General features: G+C 55.6%; 1 protein-coding gene across 1 annotated transcript; it reads left to right on the top strand.

The window, feature by feature from the left end:
* The first annotated feature begins 3,537 nt into the window (after positions 1 to 3,537).
* LOC143836714 (uncharacterized) lies at positions 3,538 to 5,923 on the top strand. Its single transcript, XM_077336256.1, has 5 exons — positions 3,538 to 3,618; positions 4,138 to 4,242; positions 4,554 to 4,686; positions 4,972 to 5,051; positions 5,397 to 5,923. The coding sequence occupies exons 1-5, from the start codon at positions 3,559 to 3,561 to the stop codon at positions 5,580 to 5,582; spliced, it is 564 nt and encodes a 187-aa protein (XP_077192371.1). The 5' UTR covers positions 3,538 to 3,558; the 3' UTR covers positions 5,583 to 5,923.
* Positions 5,924 to 11,612: the final 5,689 nt, after the last annotated feature.

Genomic DNA, 11,612 nt, shown 5'->3' with positions numbered 1-11,612 from the left:
TTTCCCGGGTCATCCGTCCTCCCTTTTTTGAAGATCGGAATAACGTTTGCTCTCTTCCAGTCCTCCGGGACATCTCCAGTCCTTAAAGAGGTCCCGAAGATGATGGACAAGGGCTGTGCAAGTTCTCTGGAAAGTTCTTTGAGCACTCTCGGGTGTATTTCATCCGGACCAGGGGATTTGAACTCATCCAGTGCAGCTAAATGCCTCTCGACAACCTCTCTATCCATGTTAACCTGCCACCCAGACACTGTCCTTTGGCTACGGCCATCTCTAGATGTGCCTAAACACTTTGACCTGTGGGAAAAAACAGATGTAAAATAGGCACTAAGCCTTTCTGCTTTCTCTGCATCTTCTGTTAGAGATTGTCCATCCGCACCCAACAGTGGGCCTATTGCCTCCTTTACTTTACGTTTGCTCCTCACATAACTGAAAAATCTTTTCTTGTTACAATGGGCTTCCCTGGCCAATTTAAGCTCACTCTCAGCTTTGGCCTTTCTGATGATTGATCTACAGTGCCTAGTAACCTGTAGGCACTGGTTAGTATCTGCCTAGTAACCTGTAGGCACCTCATCTTCTCCAAGCGACGAGGCTGTCCGAACGCTCAGCTCCGTGTCAGGGGAGGGAAAGGGTGTGTCAGGCCTTCTCCGGTCCCTCCACCCTCGCAGGCAAGAGGGGCCAAGAGCCCCCCACCGGGTGCCCAGGGGACAGCGCAGAGGAGATTCTCTCCAGATCTCCGATGCCCTCAGAGTCACGATGCGGAGACGGAGGGACCTGCCCTCATCCCAGAGAGACGCCCTCAAGTGTTCTTTCCTATCAGGGCGGGTGGTTAGGTGGGACTGCAGACACAGGGTGCTGCCAGGCCAGTGACTCCCCTTCTCTTCCCTCCCTTCTAGCCTCCAGCGCTTAAGGGCCCTCTTCAAACGGGCCAAGGTCACCCCCCGGGCCGGAGGAGAGGTGCAGCCTGCAGGTGAGGAGGGGAACGGAGGGCAGGGACGGGGGCGGAAGCGGCTGAGCTGTTGAGGACAGTGACACCCCCGGGGCTCAGGCCCCCTGTGGCTCCCAGCACAAGGAGTGCTTTTGGAACCAGGCCGACAGGGCTTGGAAATCTCGTGGCACCTTGAAGAGCGACCCCATTGATGAGTGTCCGTTGTCGGTGTCTCATGGCCCCTTTCGCCAGTCGGATCTGTGATGACAGACGACAACAGGGCATCCGTGGAGGGCTCCTGTGGGCAGGAGAAAAGGGTAGCCCTAATGGACCCCATACTTTGGAAGAAGGGGGGAAAGGGACATGATGTGGAGAAGGTGTGTGTGGGGGGGGAGTCTCCTCCTAGAGGGACAGAATTTGCCAATTCTCCCACTGGAGTCGGAGGGAGGCCCGGAGACGAAACGGCTCCCCTGTGAAGGTGCCCGACAGCAGTGCCCACGGTAGGGGCCCTGAAGAATTGTGCCTGAAGGCCAAATCGGGCTCCCCCCACACAGGAGGGCTCCACAGTCCGGGCTGAGCTGTGTGGCCAGCAGAGCCCCTTGGGGGTGCTGGGGGGACACCGAGGGGGGCTGCCACGGACTACAGGCAGAGAAGTGGATGGGGGGAGGCTCTCTCTCCTGCTGTGGATGGAGCCCCACTCTCAAACCGGGGAGCCACTGGACCTGTTGCTGAAGCGATGATCCAGAGGACCCCTGAGGGGCGAGAGGGAAGGAAGCCCCCCCCAGGGCAGGATTGGACCCAGCCCAGAACATGTTCCCTCTGCCGACCTCTGGGTGGGGATCAGACCGCAGGGGCACGGAAGCGGACTCTTCGCCCCTGGGAGCCAGCTGGGAAGGGCTCTGAGGGAAGCCCCCATGGAAGGCGCAAGGAAAGCGGGACCTCTCCGCGTATTAACCGGGCCCTTCCTCCCCAGCTGCCGCTGCCTGCAGGAGGCGCCCCAAGAGGGGAGCGGCGGAATGCATCGCCCACTTCCTGGCCGCCAAGGATACGGTAAGCCCCAGGAGGCCCCAGGAGAAGCGCAGGGTCCGTTCCCTTGCGAGGCTGTTCCCCTTCCGTTCCCCTTCCTCTTGGATTTCGCTGGCTCCAGTAGCAGAGGGATGGCAGTCTCAGGAGCAAGGGGGGCCCGGAACACAGATCCCGCACTGACTTGCAGCCGCCCCCGAGAGGGGTGCTTGCAGAAAAGGGACCGGGGTCTCCATCCTCCCAGGCCCCTGGGTTAGGAAGCCCCACAGCTGTCCCACGAGCACCTCTTGGAGGGACAGGACCCTCTACCCTGCCTCCTTTTGCAAAGGATGCCGTCTCCTCGGGGTCCAGCCATGTGCCCTGAGGGCCAGGGCAGCCATGGAGACTTTCAGGAGGCAGCCTCCTCGGGAGCAGGAGAAGCAGCGGCTCGTGTCCCACCAGATGGACTGCCCCTGACTGGGGATGCTGCTTCTCTCCTTGGCCCTCCATGGCCAGGCTCACAGCCTGCCTCTCGCCACTTGCAGGGCCCCAGACAGGACCGGGCATTCTTACAGGCGGTCCGGGGGTTCTGCCACGGCCGGGAGCGTTCTCTGCCTTCTTGCAAGCAAAGAATTGCAGAGAAAATACGAGTGAGTGAGACTCAGGCCTTGGAGGGGGGGGAGGAAAGGGAGTGGGGGGCAGGAGCAGACCTGCCCCAGCCCAAGGAGCTCTGATGTTTTCTTTTTGAAACCTTTGTCTCCCCAAGGACATCATGCACAAGTCATTCCTTGCCCTAGAGGCGAGAATGGTTGGATGTATGGAGGCTGTGGCAGAGCTGAGGTACGTTTCTTCCTGAGGGAACCTTGGTGCCAGGCCCTCGGAGGGAGGGAGGGAGGGAGGGAGACCGTTCTGGGGCTGCAGGATGGTCAACAGAGCCAGCCCAAGGGAGAGACGGCAGGAGCAGGAGGTGGCGGGAGGCCATGGCTGCTTCCTGCCCGGCCTCAGGGCGATGCGGGCAGAGTGCCTGAGGGCAGCACCTGTTCTCCAGCTGGGAGCAGTGCCTCCCTCCCGGAGGCTCTCCCTGACTCTCAGGCGCTGCACTGCCATCCTCTCCTCCACCCTCACGCTGCTCAGCGGGAAGTGGGGAGCCTCAGACGAAGCCCCGGCAGGGCTGGGGGATTGCCCTCCCTTCCAGCACGGAGTCTAATCCCGGCCCTTCTGCCCTGCCAGCAAGTTCCATCCGCCCCTGAGGACAGATCTCCGGCAGTCGATTGTAGCCTGGGCTCTGGGGATGGTCCTCGGAGGCCCCCCGATACAGGCAGACCCCGCAGGCCAGGTACCTTGAGCGACACCTGATTTCTCAAGGGGGTGGCAGACACACCTGGCGGTCCCGTCTTCTCTGGAGGACGAGGTCCAGCTGTGGGAAGAGCTGTGTCCCTCCTCCGGAAGAGGCGAAAGACGCAGGGTCCCTCTTTGGGTCCCGAATCCAGAGGCCTCCTTCCCTGGAGGATGGAGTGGTGGTCTTCAAGGCTTCCTGGCCAGCCCTGGGGTGAGGGGGGGTCAGCCTTTTCATGCCAGATCGCTCTTCCCATCAGGCCCTGCAGCAGAAGGCAGAGGAGGCCCTGCGCAGGATGCTGCAGGGCCTGATCCGGGAGGATCCCTCCGCAGGCCACCTGGACACCCTGCTGGACGTAAGTAGCTGGAGAAGGTGGGAGGGAGATGGGCAAAGGGGATCCCAAGGGAGCCCAGCGGGGAGAAAGGGTCACCTCTGGCGCAACACAATCCCCCCCACCCTCCTGCCGCATGGGGAGGCCCTCCCACCTGCCTTCCCTAGAACCCCATTCCTGGAATTTGGCTTTCTGTGCCGGCGGCAGAGTGGCTTGCCTCTCTCCTGGGGGAAGAACTCCCAAGGAGCTGCCGTCCATGAGCCGTGGGAGCACACCAACTGGAAGGGTCACTGGGCACCCCGGCTCCAGGCTGGGAGACGACGGGTCCCTCAGGGGGCAGGTGGGGGGCAGGCAGCTCTCCCACAGGAACAGAGCCCTTTCCAGAGCCTGGGGCCCACCCCCTCTGGGGATCTTCCTGAAGAGCAGCACAGTCCTTGGTGGGCAGATCTGCAGGGGGAGGGTGTGCTGAGGACCATGCCCTGGTCCGAGGGTGTGGGCTGAGGGCCTGCTTCCTTCCTTCCTCTTCCTTCCTTCCTTCCACAGCAACTCTTATACTGGCTCCGGGTCAGCTGGCCTGCCCCCAGAGCCCGGGCAGCTGCTCTGTTGAGGGACGTCCTCCTGGATGCCTGCAAAATGCCTGGCTTGAACGTAAGTCCTCCACCCCCAGCAGGATCTGGCCCGTGGAGCCCAGCAAGAGAGGAGGGGCTGTTCCATCTCTGGGAGGAGGAAGATGAGGACTGGCCCTTGGGCCTCCAAAGTGCCCACCCTCCCTCCCTCCCTCCCTCCCTGACTCTTCCCCGAAGTTCCAGAGTGTCCACCCCTGGGACAATGTTCCTTCTCCTCTAAGGTCCCCCCAGGATCAGTGGGGAGGGTCAGGAGGGGGAAGACCCCAGTGGTTCAGGGCTCCGGGGCCGTCTCTGGATGGACAAGCGAGGCCTCTTCTTCTGATTCCAATCTAGATCTGCAGCCAGGACACTTTCGGGCACGTGGTGGCGAAGCTGTCCGTCTCCCTGGCCGACCCGGAAGCGGAGGTCCGGGAGAAGGCCAGGGAGGTCTTTGGACAGCTGATGCAATTGCAGCAGAAGAAGCAGGGTGAGTTAGGGTCCCTTTTCCGGGGTAGGGCACCCCCTCCCTTCAGAGCAACAGGGTTCCTTCTATGCAGATAAGCCTTCCCCACCACAGCCTCCAGACATCTGTTCCGATTCAGCTGCCTTTCCTGGTGCTCTTTCCCCATGACCCCAGCCCTCCTCCGAGGCCAGAGGGGGAGACCAGCGAGGCCCAGGGGGAGGGGGAAGAGACACCCCCAGGCCAGGAGGAAGCACAGCTGTTCTGTGCAGGGCCTGTCCACTAGAGCTCTTCCCGATTTCTGCCTTTCAGGCCGGAGCCAGTTCACCTGGGAGGAGGACCCAGAACGGCCCTGGAGGGAGAGCTACGCCCACCTCATCACGGCAGCTGAGGTACGGAGGCCCGTCTGTGGTGCTGGCCAGGCATTCTTGGAAAGGCCTCACCTCTTGGGCCAGGGTCAAGGGGGGCTTTGTTTGTTCCCCGGGCAGGCGGGACACAGGAGATCCCCCTTGGGCGATACTTCTGGCAGTGGGGTGCAGAGAGACTGGGAGTCCTCCTTTCCCTTCAGCATGCCACAGCTCTGGAGCATGCCCTGATTCATTGTGGGAATCCCATTTCCTCGCAGGGGAGTTGGAGAGGGGCGAGGGAGGGAGGGAGCGCAGGAGCCAACCCCTCTGGGGAAGAGGAACCAGGGCTTCCGTTGGGAGAGGACTGACAGGGTCTCTTCCTGGTTTCAGGTGTTCGGAGGTTACCTCAGCGCGAGGCAGAGGCTCTCTCTCCAGGAGGCCGCTCTGGAGGACGCCCTGAGCCTGGACGGGCGGTGGGTGAGGGAGGGAGGCCTCTTGGTCCTCCTCTCCCTCCTGGGCCAGGCCAGGGCCCTGCTGGAGGAGGAGGAGGTGCGTAGAGGGGGAGATCACACGTAGAGGGGGGAGGCAAACGTCCCACCCTCTTGCCTGGGCTGTGAAGAGGGCAGGAATCACGGGGGGCATTTCTCCATCTCCCCAGATCGAAGACCTCCGGAGCAACCTCTCTGCCCTGCTCTATAATATGTGGCGGGGCAGAGAGGTCCCCCCCGAAATTGCGGCACTCCTGCCAAGTTCAGGTAATGTTCCTCTCCGGGGAATCAGGGGTGGGGAAGGAGCCGTGGCTTTGGGACTGCGTGAGGGGCCAGGGCTCTGGCTGCTCCACACCAAGGCCCCTCATTGGCCTCCGGGCAATGAAGGCTCCTCGGAGGAAATCCCTGGCTGCTTTTCCCCAGCTCAGAAGCAAGTCTGCCATCTCTTGCCTATTTTATGGACCAATGCAAGAGAGCTGACCCTGGGCCTGCCAGCTTTTCTTTTCTCCCCTACAGATGAGTAAAAGGACCCTGCAGGAGTGCCCTTCCTCCTCCTCCTCCTCCTCCTCCTCCTCCTCCTCGTCCTCCTCCCACCACCCGTTCCCATGCTGGGACTCGAGAGAGCATGGGTTACATGCCAGGTCAGTGTCATGTGCCCCCCAGCAGACCCCCAGAGACTTTTTAGATAATCCCGTACCTCCACATGATATCCAAGATTCAGACCTCCCTCCAATGGGAGCAACCACAAGGGCCTTCAGGGATTTGTCTGGATTCCAAAATGTTTCCCTGCTTTCCTTCTCTCCCATACAGATGAAAGAAGACCCTGCAGGAGTGCCCTTCGGTCATGGCCAGTCTTGCCAAAAACCCAGCCAAGTGCCCTGCACATTCCATGCTACAAGAAGACACCCATATTTATTTATTTTTGAATTCCATTTATTTATATTTGCATCTCTATACCCCTGCTTACCGTAGTCTCGTGGTGGATTATGCCTTGCTTTCCTCTGGTCCTCGGTATGGACGAGGCCTGTGTGGTTCAACAGGGACAACCCAAGATGGTCCTGAATCAATGCCGATGGGGGTACTTTTTGGTCCAGCCTTGCCGAACGGACAACGCTCTGTATTCGAATGATCCAAAACAGGGAGGCCACATCCACATTCAGTGATTTGGCTTCAAATCGGCCATTTAAATGCAACCATCTTGCTTTCTTGTACCGTGACTGATAAGGCCGGAGGGCAAAGAACGGGCAGAATGACTGAGAAGCCAGAAAAGGATAAACCACCGCAGTCAGAAACAGTGTTTCTCAGTGCTGTGGACAACCCAGAGGAAGACACAATTGCAGAACCTCAGGAACCAGAAGGAGTTGCAGAGGGGGTAGAGCCTCGCAACTAGAGACAGTGTTCCTCAGAGCTGTGGGCAACACAAAGCGAGCTTCCTCGCAACCAGAGACAATGTTTCTCAGTGTTGAGGACAACACAGAACAAGACACAACTGCAGATCCTCAGGAACCAGAAGGGGCTCCGGGGCCAAGTGTCAGACAATCGCCCAGAGCAAGCAAAGGAGTCCCACCAGACGGATTTTCTCACGTGGTCAAGGCGGCGGCAGCAGCACCTGAGCCTTTCACATGGAGAGAGATAGACAGGATGCCTGCCAACGAAGCAGCAAAGTGGAGAAAGCTGCAGAAGAAGAGACTGAATCTCTGATCAAGAACCAAACCTGGACACTCACAGATCTGCCTCCAGGGAAGAGGACAGTGGGAGGCAAGTGGATCTTGGTGCCGAAGGGGAAGGACAAAGGCACAAAGCCCCATTGGTTGCCAAAGGATACTCCCAGAAGGACGGAGAAGACAATGATGAAACCTTCGCACCAGTGGTGGACACACTTCAACTAGAATGCTCTTGGGCAGGGGTAGTCAAACTGCGGCCCTCCAGATTTCCATGGACTACAATTCCCATGAGCCCCTGCCCATGAATGCTGGCAGGGGCTCATGGGAATTGTAGTTCATGGACATCTGGAGGGCCACAGTTTGACTACCCCTGCTCTTGGGCATAGCGACAGCAAGAAAGATGCATGTGCAGAGAAAGACAGCATTTCCTCGTGGAGAAATGAAGGAAGAAGTCTACCTGGAACAGCCACCTGGATTTGAAAGGCACAGAGACAAGAAGCTTGCGTGTCAACAGAAAAAGAGCATCTATGGACTGAAACACGCTGCAAGGTGCTGGAATAAGAAAATGCATCAATTGCTACCCAAGGAAGGGTTTGAGCAAGCCACAGCAGAGCTCTGTCCCTACTCAAGATATACAGACAACCGATGGACTTCTGGACTGATTTAGGTAGATCAGCTGCTTTTATATTATGAAGCCAAGAAGCACTGTGATGAAATAGTCCAGAACCCGAATTGAGAAGTGGAAGGGAAGAGACTTGGAGACATCCAGTACTATCTTGGAATACAAACAGATAAGAGGGAGGCTCTCATCTCAAGCAGAAGCAGAAACCCCAAGAATTTCTGAACTTTACGAATATGAAGGAACTTAAGCCAGCACCAATTGCTATGAAGACAAACTTCTTGGAACACAGAGGAATCAGTGAACCTTTCCTTCACAACAAACAGTACAGAGAAGCAATTGGAAAGCTTCTGTACATCAGCACATTGATGTGTCCAGATATCACGGCAGCTGTTGGCTTTTCATGCAGGAAGGTGGAATCAGCAACCGAAAAAGACTGGAATGCACTCAAGCAATTTACAAAGTACCTGACTGGTACTGCACCCCTGAAACTAAAGTTACCAACATGTGACAGTCCCAGACTGGTGGGATACATGGATGCTGATTAGGCAGGAGACTCCATGGACAGAAAGTCAACCAATGGACACCTGTTCTATCTTGTATGGCGGCAGAGCGATCAGCTGGAGCAGCAGGAAGCAAGAAAGTGTAGCTGTCCTCACAGCTGAAGCGGAATATGTGTCCGCAGCAGAAGCATGCAGACAACTGAAATGGAGACTGCAACTCCTGCAAGACTTTGGGATAGAAGGGCCCAAGCCAGTGCAGCTTTATGAAGACAACCAAGGATGCATCAAGCCTGCACCAACGGAGAAAATCCACTCCAGAACTAATTACATTGATGTGAAGCATCACTTTGTACGAAACAAGAAGGAAGGTGGGCTTGATGAGCTGGACCACTGTCCTACGAAGGAAGGATTGCAGGTGTGCTCAACAAGCCACTGTCCAGGGAGAAGCTTCACAGTCTACGTGAGAAGATGAGGCTTGTGGACTTTGAACACTAGACCTTGAGAAGAAGGGGTGTTGGAACAGGCAATGCCTGGTGTCCACAGAGAAGAAGAGAAGAAGAGCCTGAAGGGGGCACGTGAAGATTCTTAGACAGGATAGTCAGGGCCTTCCTCTCCTTTAAGGGTTGCTTCTTGTCTGTCTCTAGATTGCTCCTTTCTGTCCGGAGCTCCTCTCTCTTAGGCAGCCCTGTAGACAGGCTCTATCTCTACCTCTCCTCTATACTATCAATGGATGGTCGTTCCTTAAATAAATCCTTTTCTCCTGATCCTAAAATAGAGCGTGTGCATGTCCATGTCTTACTTACCCAGGTTGTCATTTGGAGGAGGGCAGGATGCTGTTCCCGTTGGCTGCAGAGGAGAGGAAACGCAGTAATGGGTTTAAACTACAAGTACAAAGATATAGGCTAGATATCAGGAAAAAAAATTCGCAGTCAGAGTAGTTCAGCAGTGGAATAGACTGCCTAAGGAGGTGGTGAGCTCCCCCTCACTGGCAGTCTTCAAGCAAAGGTTGGATACACACTTTTCTTGGGTGCTTTAGGATGCTCTGGGCTGATCCTGCGTTGAGCAGGGGGTTGGACTAGATGGCCTCTATGACCCCCTCCCAACTCTATGATTCTATGATTCTATGATTGCTTCTTTGCTTCACACGGAACTGTATTTCGCAGTAACTCCCACCAAAAAATGGCTTTTTACACAAGGCTAATCCAGGGGGGTTGTATTCATGGGAGATGGGGAAAAGCCCGCTGAGGGAAGAGGCTCATAGCCAGAAATCCATTCTGTCTCTTTACAATGGAGGATTTTGGTGGCAGGAAGTTCCCTGGGCTACTGAGAAGGAGGCAAGCAGAGCAGGAAGGGAGGGCGCCCCCTGTAGTGGTGGCGGTCAACCCCCCCCCCCTTGTCCTTAGAGTTTCTCATTGGAGGTCAAATGGTTACTTTTAAAAGTCGAGGGGCAGAACGGATTAATGTTCTTTCATTGGGCACAGGGGTAGTCAACCTGTGGTCCTCCAGGTGTCCATGGACTACAATCCCCATGAGCCCCTGCCGGCAAATGCTGGCAGAGGGTCATGGGGATTGTAGTCCATGGACATCCTGAGGACCACAGGTTGACTACCCCTGATTAGGCAAACGTCATTCTGCAGGAAGGGTGCCTTCTGGCAGAGGCCCTCTTGGACTTGGTCCAGGCTTCAAAAAGCTAATAGCCAGCCCCCACAGCAACACGCTGGGGGCATAGATGGCCCTCGCAAAAGAAACGCAGGCCAAGGGCTGCAGGCAAACTTGGGAAGAGGTGCAAACAACATTGAAAAGAATAAAACTGGACTTTTTAAATCGCATTGAACAGTGGGGCGGGGTGGCCCTGGAGAGTGGGCACACAATAACCTTTCACAATAAAATGATGCTGATTTGGGAAGAGTCAGGCAAGCCCCCACTGGAGCAGCGACGGCACATGGGTAAGTGTTCCTCATTTTACATTTCAAGGCCATAAAGTGTTAAGATGCATGGCCAACCAACACCTTCTGGTCTTGATTTAACGCAGCAGGTGCATGGCGAGATTAGTAAACCTACCCTGGAAAGGAACCTTTGACTTGTGTTCGGGGTTTGGAGGGTCTTTCTGCGATTTCATTTTGCGGTTAAGCCTAATAAGCAATGTAATACCCTTGGAGAAACAAGTGCAACTAGTCTGCCTTCGAACCACTGCAATCAAAAATGGCATTGCAATCCACTTGTTTTAATGAAGCTTGTAGTGACTTAACATTTCTGTTTATGTAACTATTTAACAGCACAAACAATGCAGGCCAGAATGAGGGAGATGGGCGGGGACCTGGGGCACCGCAAGACTTCCGGTAAGACTGATGCTAGTATTGTTCCGGTCCCCCAGACTCAAAGTGCCCACCCCCTTTAGCTGATAATGTTCCTCCTGCTGTTTTGGATCTTTAATGTTTTTCCTTTGTTTCTCTCTACAGTAAAACAATTTGAAGAGCAGCTGGCAGGGGCTCATGGGAATTGTAGTCCATGGACATCTGGAGGACGACAGGTTGACTACCCCTGATCTAACAGAAATGCTGATTCTGATTCTAGGCAGGTTGTGAGTGGGTGGGCAGAAAGGATTGTGTCAACACTTGGCTCTTGTGGCCCTTTCTTGCATGCCCAGGGAAATCCCAAACACCACTTTGGGGTGGGGAGGTGAATTTCCTCCAGGCCAGACTGGCAGGGATTCTGTTTTAGGGGTTTTGTTTGTTTGTTTGTTTGTTTGTTTGTTTGTTTGTTTGTTTGAGGGGCAGTCATCTGTGCATAGAACTGGGGTCACTGTGAGTGGTCAGTGTGAATCTCCTGCATTCTGCAGAGGGTTGGGCTAGATGTCCCTGGAAGTTCCTGCCAACTCTGTGATTCTATGATTCTAAGGCTATATTTGTTTTCTTTACTACCACATCACATTGTCTGCTGATATGTAGCTTACAGTCTACAAGTACCCCAAGATCATGTCCACACACACTGCTACCTGCAAGAGTACCTTCCATCCACGGGCCATGCTTCTATGGGCCATTCCGCACCCATTAAATGTAGTGAAATGCTTACCTTATGCAGAGCCTTATTTGGGGCATTTTGCACAACGTCACCAACATCCTGCGTCCAAGAAGCAAACCGGTAGCTACATCCTCTCTTTTAAATCCACATAAAGTGGATTCTCCCCACTAAAAAGTGTGAGCTTCAGGAGAGAAACCAGCAAGCCACAGCTAAGGACATGTGTGTAGCTTAAGGACATGTGTGGAGCTATCTCTGCCTCCAATGCCCTGCCCTCTCACCTGCCTCCCTCTCCCTTCTAGGCATTGAATCGT

The sequence above is a fragment of the Paroedura picta genome, chromosome 4, assembly GCF_049243985.1.
Source record: "Paroedura picta isolate Pp20150507F chromosome 4, Ppicta_v3.0, whole genome shotgun sequence".
NCBI lineage: Eukaryota > Metazoa > Chordata > Lepidosauria > Squamata > Gekkonidae > Paroedura > Paroedura picta.
The sequence above is the reverse complement of the archived record's forward strand: the minus strand, read 5'-3'. Positions and strand labels throughout refer to the sequence as shown.